Source organism: Equus quagga, chromosome 19 (genome assembly GCF_021613505.1).
Source record: "Equus quagga isolate Etosha38 chromosome 19, UCLA_HA_Equagga_1.0, whole genome shotgun sequence".
Taxonomy (NCBI): Eukaryota; Metazoa; Chordata; class Mammalia; order Perissodactyla; family Equidae; genus Equus; species Equus quagga.
In genome coordinates this window covers 9,546,561-9,572,407 of record NC_060285.1, presented here as the reverse complement: position 1 = coordinate 9,572,407, position 25,847 = coordinate 9,546,561, and the positions used below count along the sequence as shown (strand labels likewise).

Genomic DNA, 25,847 nt, shown 5'->3' with positions numbered 1-25,847 from the left:
AACCGAGAAGAACCAAAAATGACAGTTAGCTCCATAAATGCTATAAAAGAAAAATGCAAAAGAACAAAAGAAACTTGCGCAGAAGGAAGTGGCTATGGTTTTTTTCTATGCACTCGAGCCGGGGGTGGGGAAGATTTATAAAAGCATTCTGTGCTGGGCAGGTTCATGTAAGTCTGAGTTCCTCAGGGGCTGGCTCTTAGGAGCTGTTAGGAAAATTCATTGCCATGCACGAGTCGGGGGCTTGTTTTTCATCCCACTGGAAATTGTTCATGGGGATCGCATTAGCAGCCCTTTATCGCTTTGCCTGATAGAGAGACAGCAGGTTCACCCAAGCAATTCTGGAACCCTGATCACTGCCAATTAGGGGAGCATTGTCTGGCTGACATAATCAAGTGAGTATAAATATATTTATCATGATTGGAACGGGAAAGGGAGACAGCAGAAAGATTGGGCAGAAGCTGCCACCCTTTGCCTGGCTCCAGCCTGCATCAAACTCAGTGTGTCTGTCAACTGATGCTCAGTAAAAGTGGTCACTGGCTTTCCGAGGTGGAAGGCACAGTTGAAAATTCAAGAGTAGACTCGATTTTCCCAGAAGGGGCCCTGTCTCTTCTTACTTTTCCTCCTTGCTTCTTCCCTTTTTATTGTGTTCACTTCTGTGAAAGCTGAATAGAGAAGAGAAACCAGATGCCACATTCATCACATTTTAATTCTGCCCCGTCGGTCATGCTGCCCCCACTTAACTTATCTGTAGTTCAAAGCGATCGTAGGAAATACTGCTGTGACAGGACTCACTGCCCCGTCTGCCTGCCCAGGGGTGCAAGTCTGTCTGGCACGGGATTTATTTCATTCTCAACCTGTGGAACTTTTGTGGGAATATCTGTGATGTGTCTCAGAGCTGCAGTTGAAAGACCAGGATAAAAATAGTTCCCTGCAGTGGACGAGATAAGGGAGGAATTTCTCACATTTTAAATGGCTGAAAGAGGAAGCACGTTTAAGTCACATCTGGTGGTGTTCTTGTCTGACCAGAAAGTGGGTCTGTTTAAGCCTCTGCACAGATTCTGAAATGCAGGCTGCACTTAATCACCCCCAAACACGTGGCTGGGGTCGGTGCAAATGGCCAAATGGCATTGTTACGGGAGAGGTTGGCCACACATCCCGTCTCTCAGCTGAATTTCACCTCCGGTCAGTGCAGGGCCAGTCCATCAAACAGATCACTTTTTTTTCTCACCCTTGATGATTTGATAGCAGCATTTATGGAGCTGAGTTGATTTCAGCTATTGTCCTCTACACTCCTCCTGCGTTTGCTGCTCTGTCTGAGCACCGGAGAGCTGAAGACTTTTACCGATGGCTGCGACAGAGTAAGGAACTCCTTCCCTGTGTCCCGTTTCCTTCAGCCTATAGTTTGTCTTCACAACTGCAAATTGCTCTCAGCCTGTCTTCTTGGATTTGACAAAAGCTATTTTATTACTGGTAGCACAGATATAATACACTACAATATAGGGGAAGGTGTAGATACATGAAATAAACAAGGAGCCGGCATCGGAGAAATGTCATTTTAGAGATTACTCAGCCTAAAGGCATCTGATCACCTTTATCTAGCCTATTCCTGCTGAATTTTCCCTTCTTCGGCAGCTCAGAAATTGTCAAGGCCCAACTCTTCACCCAGCTACCAGAAATATGGATTTCCTTTGCTTTTCGGATCTTAATGGAAGAAATATTTTTTTTTTCTGTCTTCTACTTCTTACCAGATATACTGTTTTTGGAGAACTAGAGCTCATTTCTCTCTAAGGGAGAAAGAAAGTCATTCCACGTTTACCCGTTAACAAATTACCACTTAGAGTGGAATACAGAGGAAGGCTGCCAGTCCTGGTAATAAATGGGTTACTCGCCTGGGCCAAACCCTGGCTGGTGGACAGCCCCTCTTCCCTTCAAGTTGGCTTCATTTTCTCTTGTTGGTTTTCGTTTCCTTGAAGCAATGAGATTTCTCGGTTCTTTCCGTGTTTGATTTTGCTTTTGAGGAAGGTGCCTGTCTCCTTGGGTCTGTTTGTTTTGTGAGCTGGTTCCCTTAACCCCCCAGCATTTATCTGGGAGCCTCTTGTGTTGGGTGCTGTGGATTCCTCTAAAATCCTTCCTGCTGGAAAGTTGGACGGAGTCCCTCAGCTGAAGGCTAACTCCCTCCTAGTCCACCCATTTTCTGCTGTGTGGATGGGGGCAGGAACCAGCCATCCACCAAGAGACAGTGCAATGTCACCAACGGGGCTTGAGTTCTGTGGTCAGTGAGACATGGGGTGTACGGCAGTGCAAGCTTGGGCACTTCGCTTCTCGCTCCTGAGTCACACGTTCCTCATTCTAGATGCTGCTGAGAACAACGGAACAGTCTGTTCTTCTTTGCTGTTCTGTGTAATGAGATAAAGCCAAACAGACAGTGAAGAGCCTGGTCTAAGCACGCAATGGTGGTGCAAGTTACACATGGCTGTAAGCAGGTGTTTTTGACCTGAGCATTTAGGTGGCATTTAGCGTTGTATCTGATGCATGTCATCTAGCTATAGGGGTAGCTACAACTTCTCGAACGCACAAAAGTTCTTGACCTGGTTGTACATTACCTCTTACATCCTTCTGATTCTTTTTACTCAGGGTACTTCTTGCTAGGAAGTGGTAAAAGAGAGAGTAGAAGTCCAGTTGATAGTACTGTACCAATGTCACTTTCCTGGTTTTGATACTGTGCTATGGTGATGTGAGGTGTCACCATTGGGGGAAGCAGGATGGAGAGTGCAAGGAAACGCTCTGTACTACTTTCACAATTTCCTGTGGGTCTATAGTTATTTCAAAATAAAAATTTTCATGAGAGAGAGCAAGTGAATGAGGTGGCAATAGGAGAAACGAGTAGCCGTCTTGGTTTTAGTCCCTGACTGGACAAATATTTATGCTTTGTTTACCTCTTCATCCACTTTTTGCAGACAGACTTTTGTGAGCAGTCAGATATAAAAGTTAGGGCTCATTTTTCCATAGAAGAGAAGAAAGAGGGATGAGCCCAGAGAACCCCTGCCAGGTTAGAAGGCCTACTTCCTGCCTTTCCCCAATTCTTTTGCCTACACAAACCTGCCTGCATCCACACTCACCTGCCTGCCTTCCTTCCCACTCAAGGGGAGATGCCTCACCTGCTGCTACAGATGACCTCCTCCACCTGCACGGGGCATCCCTTCCTTCCAGTGGTTTCCAAAGGCTCCATCCTTCTACATCATCTCCCCGTGTGAGTTCCTTCTACCTGGGGTCTTAACAGCCATCTACACAGGAATAGGTCTCAAATTTATATCTCTACTCAGCCCTTTTTGCTGAGATCCACACCTACATATCCAAGCCCTGAGAATCTCTACCTAGACGTTTCACAAGCATTTCAAACTCCTTCCACATTATCTTTTCTTCCTATACTCCCTTATCTCTGAAAATGTTATTGCCATCTACCATGCTGTCCACAGAAGAAAGACGAGAGCCATTCTAGATCCATGCTGTCCAACATGGTAGCCCCTAGCCACACTAAGCTCTTGGTACTTATTTGGAATATTAAAATTAGCTATTAAGTATTTCAAATATGGCTGGTCCAAATTGAGATGTCTGTAACTATAAAATATACACCAGACTTAGTTCAGAAAAAAGAATGCGAAATATTTCAATAATATTTTATGCTGATTTCACGTTGAAATGATAATATTTGGCACATATTGAGTTTAATAAAATAAATTATTAAAAATAATTTCCCTTTAATTTTTAATGTGCTACTAGAATATTTAAAATTACGTGTGGCTTGCACTATATTTCCATCGACGGTACTGCTCGAGGTTCTTCCCTGCCTTTTAGTCACTCCCTATTTGTCAGAAAGACACAGTGATTCTCTCAAGTCAAGGCAAGGGACAACGTTACTTAAGTGCGTAGGCTGAGTTTGAATCCTGGCTCCACCATTTTTGGATACATGTGAGCCCAGGCAATTATTTAACTTCTTGGTGCCTCAGTTCCCTCATCTGTCAGATGGATACAACAATAGTTCTCACTCTCAGGCTCTTGCAGGTGTTTGATGAGATGATACATGTAAAGCACTTGCTATGGAGATAACAGCATGTGCAAAGGCCCAGTGTCAAGAGAAAGGGCGTGGTCTCTCACTGTCGTATTTCAGGCTCTCATCATTTTTGGCCAAGATTACTGCAATAGTTTCTCCATCTCCAGTTCACTCTGCCCTCCAATCCTTCATAAAGCTTCAAGATTTCCTGATGCAAAGGTTATCAGCATTTTTAGTGATTCCACTTCACCCTTGGGATAAAATCTAACGTCCTTGGCATGTTCTGCAAGGCCATCCATGACCTACCTCCACCCAAGTCACCAGTCCCATCTCTGGCCTCCACAACGGCCATGATGAGCCAATCGGGCTCCCCAATTCCTATGTGTACGTGCCATTCTCTCTATCTGTGATGTACGTACTCTCTACTTGTCCACAAGACTCAGTTTATTTGTCACCTCATTTGGGAAGATTCTCATGGTCCCTCCTGCACCTGCACCCATCCCAGGCTAGATTAGAAACCATTCCTCTGGGCTCCTCAACCACTTGAGGTCTGGCTCCACTGTCACACTGATTTTACTTGTTTGGTCAACTTGTCTGTCTTTCCTACAAAACTGTGAGCCAGGTGAGGTCTAGCACGAGCTCTCTGGTCCACTCTGGATCTCCATGCTGAGCACAGTGCCTGGCACAAAGTGGGGCCCCATAAATGTTTATTAAGCGAATGCATCAAGCATAGGAGACACTCCTGAGAGACCTAAAGAGAGTGAGAGCCCAGTGAGATCAAGCAGCAGAAAATCAGAAGACTAGCCCAAGGAGAAATTGCTGCTTCTTGGCCATGTAGACAGAGTTAGGAGAGAGAGACAAGAATCTGGGCAAGGAGTCAATAATGAAGGATTTGAAATGAAGGAGTGGAGAAAGGAGAAGATCGTGAAAAGAACAGAACCACATTTGGCACTCTTGGTGGTGTAGTAGCTTCCTCTGCAGTGGTTCCAGGAAGAGACCAGGCTCCAGGAAGTCACGAATCACATAAAGAAAGGATGAGGGATCAGCCACCGATTCCGGGATTATTTGTCATCGGGACCACAGACACGAGTGAAACAAGTAAATGTCAACCTGGTGAGTACGTGATGGACTACTGATAACTTACCGGGGCTGGTGCCCGGGAATTGTTTACTGTGGGGCAAGTGCCAAGTATGGAAAAATTTGACAAGTTATAGATATGAGAATTTGAGAAGCAGATAGTGAGTTTGACGATAACGATGTGAAATGCCAGAATAATCACAAGAGAAATATCTGAATATGCAAGAGGGCTTAGAGGATCTCTGCTTTACCACAAATATGCGTTACAAGAAAATTCACTTGTAAAAACAGAACTTCCAATATATAAAACCCACTTAAACCATGTAGTATTCCAGAACGCATCGTGGTAAAAGCATGCCTTTGACTCACACAATATTAAAAGTAGCAAATAACACAAGGACGGTAGAGAAAGCAGGACATATGACATGATGTGGCTCACAGGATATAAGAAGGAGAAGACATGTATTTCCACACGCACACCACCACCTCCACAAGAGCACCTAAAGGCTCCATTCCAAGACCTCAGGTCTCATCCCACAGGTTAGCCCCTCCCCCATTTCGTGTCAGAGATGTTGTGGGGCAGACCCTGTGTGAGAGGAAGGGGCAGGGGGGGATATGGAGACGAGGAGTGGAAAGTCAAATGATTCCTTGCCATTATTCTTAACAATGAGCCACTCCACCATTTTCTTTGGAGAAGGTAAACATTTGGGATATACTTATGCCAGAAAACTACTTGTTATTTATCTGAAATTCAAATTGGACTGGGCACTCTGTATTTTATCTAGCAGCCCTGCTTAGGGAGGTATACGTTCATTCAAACTTCCTGTGAGTCACACGTGTCTCAATCGGTGTGAGCGATTGAGGACTATGCATAAAGTAGCAATAACTAACAACTATTGGGTGCCAACTGTGTGCCAGGCACAGTCCTAAGTGCTTTAGGATGGATATTTCAAATATTCTTCACAAGAACCCAATGAGGCAGGCATTCTGATTATCCCTGGTTTACAGATGAGGAAACTGAGGCTCAGAGAGATTAAACAACTTGCCCAGGGTCACCCAGATAGCCAGCGGTAGAGCCAGGATTTGAACTCTGGCAGCCTGACTCCAAAAGCCCATGTGCTTGCCCACCTCACTTGACATGGCGGCAGCAGCAAGCAAGGGACATATACAGCGAGTCCCCTGGAAGAATAAGAGAGAGTGAGAGCACAGGCTGTGACAGGGCAGGCCCTGAGTAAGACTTTGAAGGAGGAGTTGAAGTTAGACCAGGTGCCTTTGTTTAAGTTAAAAAAGTGTGCCCTTAACTTTAGGTAGATGCAGCCCCACACCAGGACTCACAGCTCGAGAGAAGAGCACTGGATGGCTTTTAGCCCCTACTGCAGCCTCAGCCAGGGGCCCTTGTGCAGTGAACAACCTGCACAACTGTACATAGCAGCCTGAGTTAGATGGCAGAAGTAGGACCAGTGCAGAGGCAAGGACGCAGATAGTGTGCTTGGAGAATGATGAGAAGCCATTTACTAAAGCATGTTTGCATGGGGTATAGGTTTTCTGAAGGCAATTTAAAGAGACAGGTTGGGGAGAGATTGCTGAGGGCCTGAGATGACAACAGGAGAGTCTTGAGTGGATCTGAGAGGTAGCCGGACAAGATGACATTGACGAGTTTTGAATGGGAAAATGACCCTCAGAAAGTGTGTGTCAGAAGGCTTCAACACACAGGGTCCTTGTTCCATCAAGCAGGCAAGACAGAGTGGAGGGAGACTGGGGGCAGGGTAGATGAGGTGACAGCAGCCTGTTTAAAAGACATAACAAAAGGAAACTCAACAGAGTGGAAAGGAGGATAAGGAGTAGGGAACAGAAAACAAAAAAGAGGGAAAGTGAATGAGAAGATGACTTCCTTCCACTTTGCATTTCCCAGTACGGCCCTGAACAACAGTCGGCCCGGTTCTGGTTTATCGTCCTTTCCTAGAAGGTTGTGAGACCGGCACATGAGGAAAGGGCCCCAGGCACAGCACCGTTTGATTTCAGCAAGGCATTTGGTTGCATTTTTCACCCTAGAGAACAAAGTGAAGAAAGGCCGTAAGGTAACCACTTAATCCGGTGGGTTTGGAGTTGATACTCTAAGAATGTTGATTAATCGGTTAAGGTCACCCTGGAGGGAGACTTTAGGCAAGAAACTGAGTTGAGAGATAACCAAGTTGCTTACGATCGCAGAGCTGGTGAACGAAGGAGCCAGGATTCAAACCCAGCTCTGTCTGACCCCAACGCCCATGTTCCATTTACGACGGACTGAAGACCAAAAAGGGCATTAAGTTTGTTTCTGAAAGAGGAGTTGGAAGGATAACTCGAGGGCAGGACGACAAATTCATGCCCCAACGAACTGTCATGAACTGAGGCACCGGCCGACGGGGGACGACAAAAACGAGATGAAAGTGGAAAAGATTAAACTTGAACCTCACATTTTCGTCTCAAAAAACCCCTTGCAGAACTGAAGTGGTGAGGCCTGGCTGGACCCTTCTTCATGCTGGGAAACACTTGGGCTTTTGTGCTAGTGAATGTTTAACTCCCTAACAGCCGACGGTGTGACACATCACTCAAGATCTACCGTACAGATAAAGAAATTAAATAGTCTGTTCTACCCAGCCCAGCTCAGACCGTTTCTTGAATACTGGGTTCAGTTCCAGGTAACACATTTTGAGAAGAACACTGAAAAACTTTGATGTTACCTAAGGAAAATGACCAGGAGAGCAAGGAGTCTGAACCCTGTCACATGGAGGGTGGTGAAGGACCCGGGGGCTATTCAAGCTTAGAAACAAGAATTTGGGACTTGTGAGCATCATCTTCATATATTCAGTTTGTTTTTCTTTGGGGGGCATAATTCACCTGAAAATTCGGTGAGACTTTTTGGCTCAGTATAACCAGTTCACCCAGCTGTTAGTCACTCCCTATGCCCGTTCTCTATCATCTCGGTAAATTAAGGAAAGACTGGACCACCCTTTCAAGTCGCTTCCAACCTTGACCATCTAAGATTTAGAGCCCTACTTGATCAAAACTGGCAATTAAAAAGAACGAGAACTATTTTAGACAAGGCAAACACAGATGTTCCTCAGTTCAAGCAAACTTGAATTAAGAGCTAAATTTCCAAAAAAATAAGACTATTATTCATTTGCTGGCAGGAATTAGCAATATCATCCCTTCTATTGGCAGCTTTTTAGTACCTTCAGGGGGTGACTTGTTATATAAAAATGTAATCACCTCCAACTTTTCAGGGCTAGACATGGAATGAAGCAAGGCAAGCTGTTAGTCGGGTTAATGTCCACTTTTTTTTTTTTTGAGGAAGATTAGCCCTGAGCTAACTGCTGCCAATCCTCCTCTTTTTGCTGAGGAAGCCTGGCCCTGAGCTAACATCCGTGCCCATCTTTCTCTACTTTATATGTGGGATGCCTACCACAGCATGGCTTGCCAAGCAGTGCCATGTCTGCACCCGGGATCCGAACCGGCGAACCCCGGGCCACGGAGAAGCGGAACTTGTGAACTTAACCACTGTGCCACTGGGCCAGCCCCTAACGTCCACTTTTGCAAGCTTTGAGAACAATGAACTAAAAAATGACCTTCATTCCAATAATAAATGGGTACTTGGGAATGTAAGTAAAAGTGACAAGGAGATTAAAGTGGCTGTGGTCGTGCCGTCGTCTACTCTGGGCTTTGCCCAAGTGAGAATTAAGGCAGCGCAGGGCGCAGATGGGGAAGGGAGAGGAGGGAACCCGAGCGCACTGCACATTTGTGCTGAAAGACCTCACAGCCTGGCGACGGCCCAGCGAGAAGACGGAGACTTTCAGACCTGTGATGAAGGAGCCCCAATCAATAAAAACAAACATGAAGGGAACAGAAGGGAAGACAAGGAAAAGAGAACGCAAAGGCACCATAAAATCTGGTGATAAACGAGGGGAAATCGTGATGTGAATAGGAAATAGAAAGCTTTTTTTTTCAAAAGAAGCCTGGAGATTTGTAAAATGTCTGTCTCTCTCTTGCTCTCCACTCACATCCACCACCCCTCCGACCCTCGTTATAGGGCATTTAAATAATTTGTGATTCTGGGTGGGTCTCTTTAATGCTCATTCATCGTTGGGCTTTGCCAGCAGGATTCATGCTGTTTCTGTAGACAATTGCTCTCGCTCTAGGAAACTACCAGGATAAAACGAGGAAATGGCAAGAAATGCACGGGTCTTACGGCAGAGTGGGGCTGGCAGGAACACCTGCGGCAGGGTTGGTGGGCCCTTCCTGTTTCATTTTGGTGGTTGTTTTGGACTGATGTTTCTATGGTGTTATTTAAACAAGCAAAGTGTCAGAGATTTGAGAACAAATGCATTCTAGAGACACTTTTTCTAACTAGATTCGTGGGAAGGTGCTAATGTTTCTAGGAGAAAGAAAAAGAACTTGAAAAAAGTAGAATATATTGTGGAGAAGGCAGCCGGTGGAAAAGATTAGAAAATTGTGACATCGAGAGAGAGAGAGAGAGAGAGAGAGAGACAGAGAGAGACAGAGAGAGGCAAAGAGAGAGCAGAAGGGAAAGGAAAAGAATAATAGCTTGTAAGTTTATTACCCGAGATTGTTTCCATTTCTGCTTTTGCCTGAAAGCCCGTGATTGCTTGGTCTGAGGTCAGCAGGTTTATTGCAGTCTTTGCCTCTTTGACGGCGGAGTAACCGGCCTGAATTTTGTGGGTGTGTAAGAATTGTTCCCGTCAATTTCTTGGCTGAAGGACAGCCTCCCAGGAAGGTTGAGGGGGCCCTAAGTTAGTCAGGAATTATCCTGAACTAGTGCAGGACTTTTCATGATTTTGCTAGGACGGCAGAGGCAGCGCGGTGAGTAAAGAGAGCACAGCCTCACGAGCCAGCAGACACGCACTCTAGTCTCTCACCTCAGTTTCCCATCCATAAAATGTGAATGATAATGAGGCTGTTGTGACAATAAAGGGTGACTGTGAAGCCCTTGGCGCATGACAGGCCATGTCAATTCATAGGACCTAGTCTCAGCTGGTTCTTGTTTCTAGACTCGGGTGAGGCTGGTCCCTGTGTGCTCCCTGCAAGGCCGTCCCGGGGCTTCCTGTTTGAGGAGAGCAATGCGGGGACCGAGCTCTGGGCAGACAGCAATGTTTAGAAGCCCAATCAGTGTCCTGTTTCTCAACCTTCCCTTTCCTCACTTCCCTTTGGTTAGTGTTATCTTTTCTCTTTACCTACTGGATCGTCTTGATTACAATGCGTTGTACCTTCTGATAACATTGCAGCCAGGGCTCCATAGTAAGTGGAGAGAAGCCAGCACTTGCCCAGGGGAAGTGAAGGAAAACGAGGGCTTGAAAAGCTAAAGAGGAGTATATGCTTGGTGGATTTACACTTTCAAAGTATATTTTTGAGGAGCCAGCCCCCTGGTGTAGTGGTTAAGTTCAGTGTGCTCCACTTTGGTGGCCCAGGTTCACAGGCTAGGATCCCGGACACAGACCTACACCACTTGTCAGCCATGCTGTGGCAGCAACCCACATACAAAATAGAGGAAGATTGGGGGCCGGCCCGGTGGCACAGTGGTTAAGTTCGAACGTTCCACTTTGGTGGCCTGGGGTTCACTGGTTCAGATCCCGGGTGTGGACATGGCACTGCTTGGCAAGCCATGCTGTGGTAGGCGTCCCACATAGAAAGTAGAGGAAGATGGGCACGGATGTTAGCTCAGGGCCAGTCTTCCTCAGCAAAAAGAGGAGGATTGGCAGCAGATGTTAGCTCAGGGCTAATCTTCCTCAAAAAAAAAAAAAATAGAGGAAGATTGGTACAGATGTTAGCTCAGGGTGAATCTTCCTCAGCAAAAAAAAAAAAACAAAACACAGTTTTGAAATTTTTTCTCTATGAGAAAGGATAGTAGATAGCTGAGATGCAACAATGCTTTGAGAAAGAGACACTAAACTGTCAAACACCAAGGATGAGCTGAGCGTTCTACATCCACTTTTCTGCAACACTGTGGGGTGAGGATTGTTATCTGAATTCTCTTCTTCTTTTTTTTTTTTAGTGAGGAAGGTTGTCTCTGAGCTAACATCTGTGCCAATCTTCCTCTGTTTTGTATGAGGGACTCTGCCACAGAATGGCTTGATGAGTGGTGCATAGGTCCACTTCCGGGATCCAAACCCACAAACCCTGGGCCGCCAAAGCGGAGCATGTGATCTTAACCACTGTGCCACCGGGCCAGCCCCTATTATCTGAATTCTTGATGAAGAAACTGAGGCACAGAGAAGTTAAGGTTCCCCAGCTACCAAGTAAGGAATAGACCTGAAATTTGAAAGCAGGTCTCTATGACATCCAAGCTTTGTGAGTCTCCGCTGTTGCGGGGACCTGATCTTGCAGAGATGGTGAGTTGGGGAAAAAATAGAATTTGCTTGAGTCTGATACAACATATACATTATGCTTAAAGAAAAAGGTATTTTTCTTACAAAAAGTTTGAGGACTGGGGCTGGCCCATTGGCGTAGCAGTTAAGTTCACGCCCTCCACCTTGGCTGCCTGGGGTTCGCTGGTTTGCATCCCGGGTGCAGACCTACACACTGCTTATCAAGCCATGCTGTGGCAGGCGTCCCACATATAAAATAGAGGAAGATGGGCATGGATGTTAGCTCAGGGCCAGTCTTCCTCAGCAAAAAGAGGAGGATTGGCAGCAGATGTTAGTTCAGGGCTAATCTTCCTCAAAAACAAAAAAAAAAGTTTGAGGACAAATGAGATTTTATGTGACATGCTTTGAACTAAAAACAAGTTATGTTTTATAAGCCGGACTGGTGTCGATTCAAGAAGAGTCAGGGAGTAAATAATTGGAAGGAAGAGTAAATGACCCTTGGTCTTGGGCGTCACTCAGTTTATGAGGCAGGGGCAGGAAGGGGACCTGCCCAGGGACGGTCTCCTGATTTGTCTCCCCGCCTTTTACTTCCCTCTCCTTGCCATCCCTCCCCTCAAAAACCAGAAACCTTAAGCAGGAAAAGAGGAGCTAATTAAAAAGAGGGAAGCATCCTTGAGACCAATGAAATCTGCCTAATCCACAGTGACAGACTGGGACCTGCAGGACAGCGATTTGATTAAACAAGGATCTAAGGGATTTGCAGGGACTCTCCAATTGTGTGAAGTTTGTCTGTAAGTCTTTGAAATATATTTATTTGACTTCCAAACCTGGAAACCAAGTGCCTTCTAGCTGAGGAGATGGTTCCCATGGGGAAAATAGGAAGAAATCTCAAGGCACGGCCCAAGGGTGGGGCTGGGGATCCCAGGTCGGACTGACCAACCCTGAGGGTCTGCAGGAGGCCCACTGGTAGACAAAGCATCAGGTCAGCGCGGGTGAAGCCAGCCCCACCAAGGGTAGCTATGGGCTGAGCCGGAGGCCCATTCCAGACCGGGAGGAGAGGACCACACACCTCTCCCGCCCGTGTCTCGTATCTCACTCAAGAACTCGAGGCCCATTAGTTACCTGTCGTCAGAGACAGCTCTGTTGTCGCTTTCCGCAGAAGTGAAGCAGCCAGAGGATGAACTGTTAGATGGGAAACACGTCTGCACAGGGAGACGGGGAAGGCCCTGATGGCTTCTTTTATAAGCTACTTCCTTCTGGCCTCCAAGACGGGCGTCAGCAGATCAACCATCAAAGAATTCTTGTTCTTGGACCCGCTGCAGAGGGCCCCTCTAGTTCCACAGGCTCAGCCCTGCCGGTCATGCCGGGGGATTTTTGCTTTCCTTGGGGCTTAGGAGGGGGAAATAATGAGTCACCCAGGGACAAGAGGAAAATAAGGATGTCCCATGTGTGCAAAATCATTTAAAATGGAGGCTTTTAGAGGGACTAAAACCTCAGCTGACTAGCCAGAAATGGTTTGGTGAGGTGTATTTTGCTTGTCTGTGCTTCCTTTGATTGCAATAAAGTCAGAGACATTTATATCCCATGGAGAGAACACCTGTGGAAACAGGCCAGGCCCTCCTGAGAAGGATGTTTATTCCCCTGGGATCCTGAACCTAAAAAGAAATGGTTCTGCATCTCCGCATTGGGAGGTCCAGATAAGCATAGGAACTGTTGGTTGTGAGTCTTTTAAAGAAGAGGCTCCTGATGACCATTTCCAAGTACACGGCTATCTGCACACTTGGTTGTAGCTGCCATGATTCAACCCCCGCTCTATCGTCTGCACCTGGACGAAGATCCGAGCCCCGGAGAAACCAGAAGGAGACTCTTACTAGAACAGGATTTGAGGGTCCCTATCATAAAGGCTCCAGAGAATGAGTTAGAAGTAATTCAAGAGCAGGCACAGGAAAGAAATATGCGAGCTGGTTAGGGATTCTGCGAGAAGGTTAACTTTTCCTACGTGGCCAGCTGATTCAGAGGTATCCTGTAAGCAGGGATTCTGCTGGTGAAGAATAGAGCAAAAAGTGTTGTCATCGGAGAGCCCAAAATGGAGAAAGGCCAACCCTTTTATCTCTTGGCCATGCCCAGTCGTTTTGCTTTTTTTTCTTTCATTTTCTTTTCCAGAGTAGATTGGTCTGGGTCTCTAGGAGAATACTTAAGCAGCAACTGACAGCCGAGCTGTAGGTAGTTGTCCATCCTAGGCTTATGAGTTTCCAAGAAGGACCATCTGTGACCTTTCTTAGTGTCCTGTTCTTCTGTCCAGTACCCAGTAAGAGGTGATAAACTAAGGCAGAAAGGCCCCGATCACAGCTGTAAGGTTCAGATAAAAGAAAAACGCACAGCAGGGGTTTCAACACAAATCGTTAACCTGGAATGAGAAGCAGGAGGGAGGGTCTAGTCACTTTGAGATGAACGGGGACCACCTGTCCAGGATACTGGGAGGGAATTTAAGCATCAGAAAACGTGTAGAAGCAGGTGACTTCCAATACTTTTCCGTCTAAGCAATTCTGTATTTTATGAGATTTAGACTCTTTGAAATGTTAAAGTTTATACACCTTAAAGTGCACAAGAGACAATGAGAGCAATCGCCAAACCCGTCTAGAAAGATGCTGCGGGCACTCAAGATGCAAAGAAAAGTTACAAGGTGGAATCAACGGTTTGGGGTGCACCATTGCCCTCTATTGGATTAAATAAATCAGACTTTTAGTGTGGGTGTGTGTTTCATTATCTCCAGCTGCGTTTGCTAAGAAGTCAGGGCACCTTTGAGTGGGAAATTAATTTATGCTTGTAAATGAGTCCTCCTGTCGGCTGCCCCTTCCCCAAGGAAAATCAATTACGGTTGTAACTCTGATAGCAGGTCGTTTATCATGTTTTTACTCGCTCAGCAGACATGTACTAAGAGCCTACTAAGCACTAGCTAGGTATTGTACAGAATCTAAGAATAAATAACAACTCTACTACTACCATTACCATTTGTTGGACGCCTACTGTGTGCCAGAGTCTTTAACACATTAACATGCAACACTCCCGTGAAGTGAGTGTGGTTACTGCCATCTTATGGATGAAGAAACAGACACTTGGGAATTAATGGCACATTGTAGATTTGAATCCGGGTCCATCTAGCCATAAGCCCACACTCTGTCTACTAAGCCACAACGCTTCTCCTCAAGAGGTTTACAGACTATTAGGGCAGATAAGATATAGATAGAAACTTCTATGCTAGGGGTTTGCAAACTATTGCCAATAGGCCAAATTTGATCCATCACATATTTTTGGCCACGAGCTAAGATGGTTTTTACATTTTTAAATGGTTGGGAGGGAAAATCAGAAAGATAGTAACACTTTGTGGAATGTAAAAACTGTATGAAAGTCAAATTTCAGGGTCCATAAGTACAGTCTTATTGGAACCCAGCTATGACCGTCATCCACTATTCGCTCAGGCTGCCTTCCCGACTCAGCAGCACAGATGAGTGGCTGTGGCAGAGACTGCATGGCCCGCAAAGCCAAAAACATTGACTCTCTGGCCCTTACAGAAAAAGCTCAACAACTCCTGGTCTATAGTTCAAGGTGGAATGTGATGCGTCAATAGGAGAGGTTTTTAAAAAGGATTTTGAGAGTTAAGAAGAGGGGAAGCTAATATTTATTTAACCCTCTGTGTGAGGGGCTAGAAAGGATGCACAGGTGTGCTCTGTTTTAAGACTCAATGCATGAAAACCCAGGCTTTAAAACAGATAAATTAAAAGGTAGTTATTTGCATAACAAATTTTCCTTTTCATTCTGTAAAGCGATTCACCATGGGGTTCCTTTAACAAATGAACCATGCTAATATGTTTCCACTCACAAATGCTCTATTCAAAATAACTTTTCAAGAACATATCTATTGTGTACGGGGAGGCTTGGCTATAAGCATTTTTTCCTGGCAGTGTAAGGTTCTCCACTTCTGAAAAGTAATTGAGCTGACCTAGTCCATTCAAGGGCTCTGCCTGACAAATAGAAAGGCTGTGGGTTCCAGGTCCCCAGGTTATGTGAAATTGGAGAGCTGGTGTAACACCACATTTTTAGCTAAGCTCCTCCTGGTATCTATGACCGAAGTCCAAAAATCTAAACTCCCCAGTATTCTATCACTTCATTTTATTTGCAAGATAAATTAATAAAAATTAACGTTTGTTACTAATGTCCTGATAAATATGCTACAAGCAATCCTTGTAAAGAGCAATGTTTCTCTTTTTTTCCCACGACATTATGTTAACCGAATTACAACATAAACTGGGGCAAGTCATATAATCTTTAAACTATAGCTCTTCCCAGCAAAATAGGAAGTAGTGTCGCTGATTTGATTTAGGACTCGGCTCCCTCTTTTGATGGATCCTGAGCCTGAATCTTCCAAAAGCTTTGTGGTGCTACACAATAGCTCTTTGTAAGAGACGCATAAAATGGAAAACTTGGCTATTCTTAGCCAACTTAGGACGAGCTGAAATCGTTCAAGAAGTTTCTTGCCTTAACTACGTGTTTCGGAACACATCCACTTAATCTGGCTTTCAAATGGAGGCAATTTTAAAGAACTGTCTTGTGGCTTTTTGTTTTCATCCGCTGTGGTGACTATATTTTAGAAGTAGATAAGCATTCCTGGTACGTGGCCTGAATATTTTTCAGGTTTTTTGGTGGTAAAAGAAGCTTAAGTGGAAATGGAGGGGCAGAGAAAATTGTACCTGGGGAAGTCCTGGGTGGCGTTGCCCTGTGCAGGGCTGCTAATGGATATTATGTGCAATCTGTGAAATGGGGAAGTGAGAGAGGGGCAGAGGCTGCTGAACGGCAGAGCCAGCGTTAGGGGCGGGAGCTCTGCGTGGTTCTTAAGTGGGATTTCTCGACAAATGGCACCGTCAACAGGGTTGGGGTGGGTAGTAGGAGGCTGCTACTGGTGGCTTGGCACCTGGATGCTGTCACTTCTCACTCACACCCTATGACAGGTAGCATTTCAGCCATTTCTAAAGCTGATAACTGGCAGGGAAAGCACATTTAATCCATCTGTGAGGTGCTCTGAAGAGGCGTCTCCGTCTTCATCGTCCCCTGAGATCAGAAGCACTGTAACTGCGAACAGAAGCCAGAAGGCGCCATCGCCTTCTTGAACTCTTGAAGCTGCTCTCTCTTTCACTCTCTCTCTCCTCTTTTCTCTCTTGGAATTGTTGCTACCATGTTTTTATCTCCGCCATATATATTTGTTGTCTCCCAGAGGCCATATGCAGTGGTAGTAGGTGCAGATTGTAAAACAAATGGATAAATACTGAATAAACTATGTTAGTTCAGTTTTCTTTTTACCTGGTGGTAATTTAAAACTTTTCAAAATTAAAACTAATGTCTATAAAGGAATGGGATATAAATTTCCATGCATTTTTACGATCAAATAGAAGACTGACCCCTGGGAATGGCACATTTACCATCCTCTGCTATTAGGGACCATTGCAGGGAAGAGATTGCCGAGCCCTACGATCTGAACGAAAGCAGGGCATACCCCAAGGCCCCCTGCACCTCTTCCCCCTGCCAAACAGCATCAGAACAGATCTCATTTCACAAATGGAAACAGGATGCAAACAAATTTTTCTAAAGTGATTTCATGAAGAGTGGGCCTGCTTAATTGGGTTTTTTGAGCCAGGATTAATATTATAAGCTGGGGAGCTCTGTGATGTGTCTGTGTCCTTGGCTTTGTCGTACCACCTGCCTCTTGGGGGAAGGCAGAGAAAGAGCCACGATTCAAAAGCAATTTTACTTCTGTCTCGGCTTTTCGCTGAGGTCACTTACATCCAGCCGGGACCGAGCACCTGGGCCTGATCTGAGTTACATGTAATGTAGGAAAGAAAGAACTTCCCAAGCTCAAGGTCATGTGTAGAGCACGCCTGGGATATTTTTTTAATCACGAATTTATGTGACTTTCTAATATGTTTAGCATTTGCCCTCTCCTTGTCTCCATCCTGCTTATTAAGGTAAATTTGCATAGAAATGGCATCTTGGTCTTCAGGACCATTCACCTGACACTTCATTTCCTGAGGTGACCAGTGTCTACCACGTGGGTGACCCACAGATGCCACATCTCGCTGCAAACTGGAGGCAAGGCCTTAATTAGGGGAAGCTCTGCATGTTAAAGCAATGGGGTGGATCAAATCAGCAAATGCATTTAGCATTCACTAAGGAGGGCAGAATACTCCTTCCTGTTGAGTGGGTCATCCTAGGTCACAGAAATTTCAATTTGCCTTAGATGGACAGATCTTGAAAACAGTGTCCAAAAGGTAAATATATATAATTTTTTGTTTGGAAATAAGTTTTGGCTGGTGATAAAGCTCGCAGAATTAACTATGACATTTTACTCTGGCTCCTGAAATATTTTCTGCTGAATATCTATCTTTGGGACTGGTAACATTCATCTTCACAAATTGCTTTTGGGAGACCAAGCAAATGTGGAAAATCAGAGAAACGAGCCCCTTGCTATCACCACCACTGCAGTCGGCTTTAATCCTCCGATCCCCGCATGTGGCACCCTTCCACCGGTAGCCGCTTTCCTTATTTACCTAAATCTTGTCACTTGGGCAGAAATTCCCACTGAGAGGACAACTGTGGTCCCAGTTTACTGGTCCCTGAAAGTCAATTAGGTTTCAGGGTTACCAAGCTAAAGGGTTTCAGACTTTTGCAAATTTTGCAAAACATAAGTGGCAAGCGAAAGTGGCAAGATTGTGTCCTGACAGTAAGCTGTCTTATCAGAGAACCAAAGGATTTGATGCCATGGAGAATAAGCATCAAATCTCAATGAGAAGTTTCAGGAGATGGGAGAAATCAGAAGAACACTTGAGCTGCTTTTGGCCAGGACGCCTTTGCTGAGGATAAACTCATTCCACAAAATTGTTTTAAAATATGAATACTACTTAGCTTTACCTTGTATAACACTTTGCATCTATTATTTAATTTAATCTCACGTCCTATTAGTTGAGTATTATGATCCCCACTTTATAGGTGAGGAAACCGAGACTCCAAAAGTTTTTGTTACTTGCACAACATCATACAGCTGCTCACCAACAAAACCCGGACTCAGCTCTCTTTTTATTACATCCTACTGTCTCCTTAAAAAAACCAACTGTATTTCATTTGCAGGCTAACTTAGTTATCTTTACACAGGTCTCATGTATTACTAGGAGGGGCTGATATTATAACTCAATTCCGAAATATTAAAATAAAAATTTTCAGAATGTACTTGGCTTAACGCTATAATAATAAAATAAGGAATCTGACTCATTGAGTCTCCCAACTCTAAAACCAGAATGCTCTCTACTCTCAAACCATGCAGAAGGACGCTAAGTTCCCCACTGGCCAATGCTGTCTAATTCTTTTAAATGATTCAGATGTAAAAGAGAAAATGGCATCTGTCTAATTAACACCGCCTGGTTAAATATAGCTGCCAAGGGACAGCCTCGGGACAGTGTTTACAGAACAGTCTTTCCAGCCCCTCGGGCCTCAAGTTAGAGATGATAGCAAGTCTCTGTCCTTATCAACCAGAAACAGAGATGCCCCAGAAATGGTGACAGGCCAGAACAAGCGAAGGGAGATGATAGGAGCAAGGAGAGGCAGTCGCTGGCCTTCATTTCCTGCTCCTGGCATTGGGGATTCAGAGAATGATGCGGGAACCAGATCCTAAAGGCTCCAGCAGCTCTTCCCAAAGACAAAGGCCCTCTCTGTGCACCTGTGCCTCCCTGTCCGGCCCGGAGACACTCGGCCACTCACCTACCAGCTGCTAAGACTGCTAGACAGCCAACAACTGCTCTGCTGCCCTTCCCCCGGCAGGAAGGCACAATGACCGTATTATATCTCTTCCAGCTTCACGGGACAACATGGAAGCCATCGCCAAGTTTGACTTCACCGCCTCAGGGGAGGATGAACTGAGCTTTCACACTGGAGATGTTCTGAAGGTGGGTGACGCGGGGTCCGCGGGAGCCACGGGGAGGTTAGGTTACTCTGGTCTGGCGATCCACGCCTTTGTTTCTTAAGAGCTGCACACAATTGCTTTCAAAAAGAGAAGTTACCTCAGTCAAAAAGGTTCCTTGTGTGCCAGCTATCAGGCCAGGTGGTGGAAATCCAGTTGGCATAAGCCACCATCTTTGTCCTGAGATGCTTGTGGTCTGGAGGGGGAAAGAAATCCAGCCAAAGGGCTGTCACGGATGTTCTTATTTAAGTGCTTGGGGAGCACAGGTGAGGGAATAAGTGATCCCACAATGAAAGATGGGGTTGTAGGAACGTGTGGTGATGTCTGTTGTCAGGGAATGCAATGAAAGTGAATTGGGTTTTTAGTTAAAACTCCGAGATGAGCAAGCCCATGCGGAATTCAGTGAGCATTGTGAGGTTCAGCATGGCTGGGGCTTACAAGAGGAGGGTGAGGGTGGAGACAGCCCGGGAAAGGCAGCGGGAGGAGACGCGGCTCAACAAAGGCATGCACGCCCGGCCACTCAGGGGCTTCTTAAAACTTGTCTTCCGCCCGCACTTGTGTTGTAGTGGCCACTTGCTGAGCTGAAGAGGCCTTGGACTTCTTCCACATTTCATGCACCACACTTAGAGACTCAGCGTCTTAGCCCCTGTTTTGTGCAAAAGAGCACAAGCCCCTCAAGAGGCCAATGGGGAGTCTGTGATGCCAATGCCCCCATGCCTGGCCTCAAGCACCCTCAGATATCCTGATCCCTGGTCCTCAGTAGCCTAGATGGACTTTCTCAGACTGCCCAGCAGCCCTGAGGCTACCATTGTCTCAGCACTGAGAATTACACTATAGAAAGAACTTTGTCAGCATGTGGGAGGGTGACATGTCAGAAAGTGTCTATGGAATACAAACCAGGTGGGATGACTTGGTTTGGAATCTGAACACCTCAGTATTTAGCCTTCTAACTGTTCTCACCTTGCAAGATCTAGTAATGTGGTTGCAAAGAGTATGCCTTCGATGTTGGAGCTTCTCAAGGGGAAAATATTGCTTGGGCTGCTGACCCAGATAAAGGTGGCCTTCACTTTGGGATCGTACCAAGGTCACAGAGGGATCTGCCACATAGTGGGAAGTCCCTCCCTTCTTTATGGGGTATTGTGACCTTGTGATTATCAACCACTCTAGAGCATCCTTCCTCAAAAGATGCCAGGGGCCAACTCCCCCACCCCCATCTCCCATTGCAAACAGAACCTAATATCTTGCTTAAGTTTTCCCAAGTCCCCAGAAAAGTAAAAAAGAAGAAAAAAAGAACTTTCTTCATCTCTGCTTCTCAATCCAGCTCCTAATTTCTTTCCTCTCCTTTGTTGCCAATACTGGGAAGAATTCTCTGTGTGGGGTGCCTGCACTTCCTCACTTCCCATTCATTCCACTGGAACCCACTGGAATCCTCCCTTGTCCCCCAACAGTCCCGTGAAGTCCACCAGTGATCGTCCTGATGTGGAACATAAGGACTCCACTAAAATGCCTGCAGAATCTGACTTTGCTGACTGTCCCCCTCCTAGATCTGGATGGACTTCTCTCTGACTCCTCAACAACTGGACTCTGCTCTGAACATTTTTCTTTCATGATATCTTTTCACGATATCTTTCATGATATCAAGCAATCCCCTTCTTCACTAAAGAGGAATCTGATGCAGTAAAAAGGAGCATAGACTTTGGAGCCGGATAAATCTGAGTTTGAATCCCAGCTCCTAGCTAGGTAGCCTTGGACCAGTCACTGGACCCCTCTGAACTTCAGTGTCTTCATCTCTAAGTGGAGGCCATATCTATCTTGTGGGATTGTGGGAAAGATTAGAGGTAACAGTCCCAGCCCAAAGAGGATGCTCAATAAATGGTCACCATATTATCGGTATTACCCATTCCTGCTGCCTCTCACTATTCAGACCATACCACAGCCCCTTAACTGGCCTCATCGCCTCCTGTCTTTCCTCCTTCCTTCATTCTACATACTAGTCCCAGAGGGATCTTTCTAGAAAACAAATCAGATCATATCACTTCCTCACTCAAAAGCATTCAGTGGTTCCCCCTTACCAATTGATTGAAATCTATGTCATCGGGCCCTAACCCACTGCCCAACCTCATCATGCTCACATGCATCAATGTACACACACATGCATGCACACACATACATGCACACACACATGCACATCTTTGTGTACGTAATGGCCCCCAAGTCCCACTGCAATATACACACTGTCCTTTCTCAGGCTCTTCTCTATATTCCACATGCCCTTCTCCCTCACACACATATTTGACCACCTCTGCCATGGAACCCTCTCTAATCTTCCCCGCTCCATACCTCCCCAGCAGAGTCAATCTCTCCCTCTTCAGCCCTTCCAAAGCATTTCACACACACTCCTTTCCAGACATTTCCGATCTCGCCTCACATGACAGTTCTTTATGAGCAGGCCAAGCCTCCGTGCTCTCATGCACCCTGTTCATCCATCTCTCCTTGCTGCCCTTACCCCATGGGATCCTGACGGCCCGTTTAAGTGTTGGCTACTCCACTCACCAAAGCTCTGGAAGGGCGAGGCCAGGTCTGCCGGAATGTCTAGAACAGCAGAAAGGTGAGCCTCCCTAATGTTTGATGAATGAATGCATGGTTGACTCCTCCACTGGCCTGTGAGCTCCCTGAGAACAGAGCCACGCCAAGTTCATCTTTGTCTCTTCCCAGCATCGACCACAAGCCACAGCCCCAAATAGGGGCTCAGTACACATTCCCTGAATTGTTAAATTGCATTTCTCCGTGTTCATTTAGAATTCCATCAGAAAGCCAAACCCCTCCTTCTTTTCAAATTCTGTCCATTGCAGTGGTGACATTAAAGACAAGCGTGGAGAGGGGCTTGTTAGCCGAGCCTCACAGAATGTCTGTATCCTGGTGGTTAGTGGCCCTGCCTATGGGTCTCTATGTCCGACTGCAAGGTGTGCCCCTCTCCTCCAGAGATAAGTAACACGACCCAGGAGCCTCGCAGTTGTTTTCAAAGCCAGCTCTTGACTACCCCAGCAATTCACTCCTGGGACATTCTTCCATGTTTGGCCTTAAAGGCCAAAAACCTAAAGACTTTATTCATTAGAAGGTACAAAAAATGTCTGACCAGCTCACCACCAACCCATCCCCCCCAAACTGTGAGTCCCCAGGACAAAGCCCACAGCTTATTCATCTCTGGATTCCCAACACCTAAGTGCAAACAGCAGGTGCTCGCTAGATGCTGATCACAGAATGGTGTACAAGATGGTGGACAGGGAACTCCTGCCGAGTGACTTGATCCCACTTCTGTGAGAGAAACGTTTGAAAAATCAGGAGTTGATGTATCATGTTCATGTCACAAACCTCCAGACCTGAAGCTACACACAGCACCAGACTTACAATCCCCATTTGAATTTTTCAGTCATTTTAAAACATCTCTTGACCCAGTCCATTTCTATCTGCTTCTGTAACACGTCTAACTTGACTGCATTTCTTCCTACTAAAACAGCAGCCTAAAAGCACTAAGAGTTAATCCTTCATAACTAATTTCTTCAGGGCTTCAGATTTGTGCTATGCCTCCAAGAGCTGCAATTCCATCCAATTTTAAAATTCTTCCAACCGCACATTTTGTCCTCTTCCCACGTCTGCCTTATTCTCAGGCCGTGTAACCCAGAAAATTATCCTCATAGGCAGCATTATAAGAATTCAGCTACAGTAAAGTTAAGTGTAAAACCTCACGTGTTAGGCTGAACTCCTTGCTCAGGTTTACACGATGCATACAAGAGATAGGGGGAACTGAAGAGATGGCGAGATGAGAACAGGAAGTACGGGGCCCCGCGCCAACAACGGCAGAAGGAAACCACCTCCCCCCAAATACTCTATTTTGCAGAAATGAGATTTTTTTAAAACCTTGCCTTGTATCCACCATAAAAAGCCTGTAAGTTCACCTCTCTGGGAACACGATCTCGGGCAGACCGAGCATCAGGCGGCGGGGAGAAATGGCCGGCATTGTGGGATAATCTTTCAGTTGCTACAGGAGGTCGATGGGTGGGAGCCGTGATTACTAAAATTACAGCTGGTTTCAGGTCAGAGAGCTAAGTACAAAATGTGGTTCTTACCATGATGAACCAATTTCCAAATGGCCTCTTTTACCTCATCCCTGCTCACCTTCATATTCGACATCAGCTACCTAGGCCAAACACTGCATTCCCACGTGACAGGACAAAGGATTTCCAAAGCCCTAAATTGGGGGAGAGGGCATGGAGTGAAATGTCCTTGTGTTCTTTGTGTGAGTACCAGCCACTGGAGTTTCCTGCTTCTTCTTTTGACCTAGATTTTCTGCTCCCCTCTACCACCCCCTTCAGCATACATACCCACACGTCCTTAGTGATACCAACAGTCACATTTGATGTTAGAAACTATAAAGTTTTCAGTTCTCAGCAATTCTAGAACTCAAATATGGGACACACTTTTATTTCTTCAGAACAGATGATTAAATTCAAAACATACACATATAATACTTTAAAGAACCTTCCATGTCCTTCAGAACTGGAGCCCTCCCTTGTAAGAATATCACATTTTACAGAATCGTATTTTTAAAAAGAGCGTACACTTTCTGAAGGTCTTTCAGCTACCAGGGCTCATTTGATCCTCACATCAGCTCCATGAGGTGCTAGCTGGTTATTATTGTCCCTATTTTTCAGAGCTAATTGACTTGCCAAAGGTCACACAGCTAGTGACAGGACCAAGCTAGAAACCAGGTCTTCTCATTCCAAACTCAAAGGACTCTCCCCTTTCTTCCACCTCGGGAGTGATATTAGAAATAGGCCATCGTTGCTTCTTGACACCTAGCTCCCTTTGATTCTCTTCCCATCTCCGGGAGAGAGAAACCCACGGGACCCATGACTTCAGCTCCGCCCACTCTCGGATGACTCCAAAATCGCAACCTCTCTGCTGAGCCCAGACACACGGCTCCAACTGCTCACTGAGCTTTTCTTCTCAGACGGTCCCAGGGGCAACTGGGATTCACCCACAGGCAATCTGAAGTCCGTGAGTTTTTCCTCAGACTGCTCCTCCTCCTGTATTTTCTATTTTAGTAAAGGCGTCACCACCCACTCAGTCTCCCAAGCCAGAAATCCGGAGCCATCCCAGAATCCCCGCTCTCCCCTTAGCTCTGAAAACAGTCAGGAAATCCTGCCCATTTGGCTTCTTGAACTCGTCTAAAATATATCCTTGCCTCTTAGCCCGGGTCCCCTTCCTCTCTTGCCTGGATGGCTGCGCTCTTCCTACAGTTTCTCCCCGACTTCACCCCTCCACTCCCCCCTCCCGCTCTGATACAGCATTCTCTTCTTAACTCTAATTCTTCCTGTGCTATTTCCCTGCTTAAATCCCTTTAATAGCTTCCCCTAAATTTCAAGATAAAATTCCAAACTTTTCCACATGGACCTGTGTTCCTCTCTCCCTCCTCCTGGGGTCACAGCTAAACTCCCAACAGCGTGAGGCGTTTGTTCCCAGAATGCACCGCACGTCCCCCTATCCCGGAAGTAGCCTTCGGCCGTCGGACTTCGCTGGGTGACTGCTGTCATTGCCTGGGCAACCTGATGGGCTCTCCTCTGGGTAATCTTTCCTATCCATCTTCTGCTTTCCCCTTTATCATAGTAATTCTATCAGTTAAGACATTTTCAGCTACAAGAAACAGAAACTAAAAATGGCTTAAACGATAACGAAGATTCATTATTTCTCTCGCAAAGTCCAGAAGTAGGAGGGCTCCTGGGAAGTGAATTCAGTGGCTCCATGACATTCGTGAAGGCTCTTTCCCTCTTTTTGCTCTGCCATCCTCGTCTGGAATTATTGTTCGGCATACTTTGACACATTCTCGGTGGGAGGTGGGGGGCAAATAGTTGTCTTTTAACGGTGAAACTCATTTTCTGAATTAACCAGAAGCCACATAGAGTCAAGTCTGGAGAGTCATATGAGTAATCAGGGTAGGTGATAACATTTGGGGTCAAAGTCAAGGCAGGACCATATAGTAACAAGACAGAACTTCTGGTTTTGCCGGTGATCTGGCTCTAAAAGCAAGTCTAGAAAAGGCACTCCAGATACCTTGAGTTATGTAGAAATTGTTTGTGAAACACATGGGGTATGAACACAGAGTTACTGTTTTCAAAGCTAGCCCCACTTGGATGTCTAAGTTTTAATCCGAACAAATTAAATTTTTAAAAGATTCCTGGTTACCTGGCAGAGAAGAAAAAAACATGGAGTAGCTGCTCTTGCCTCTCCGCCATCTTCCCAGATGAGGAGCTTAAGGTGCTGAGATCTGGGATACATTAATTTCCAAAATAGAAGGAGA

At 45.7% G+C, this 25,847-nt stretch overlaps 2 protein-coding genes across 6 annotated transcripts in view; one reads left to right on the top strand and one right to left on the bottom strand.

Annotated features, from left to right (window-relative positions):
- GRAP2 (GRB2 related adaptor protein 2) overlaps positions 1-25,847 on the top strand; it is a 60,664-nt gene that overhangs the window by 22,771 nt on the left and 12,046 nt on the right. Inside the window, exon 2 of the mRNA XM_046646582.1 lies at positions 19,384-19,475. Coding sequence (XP_046502538.1) covers positions 19,398-19,475 — 78 coding nt within the window. The 5' untranslated portion in view covers positions 19,384-19,397. The remainder of the gene's footprint in view (positions 1-19,383; positions 19,476-25,847) is intronic.
- The window catches only part of ENTHD1 (ENTH domain containing 1), a 155,385-nt gene that overhangs the window by 125,288 nt on the left and 4,250 nt on the right, over positions 1-25,847 (bottom strand). The window lies entirely within an intron of this gene.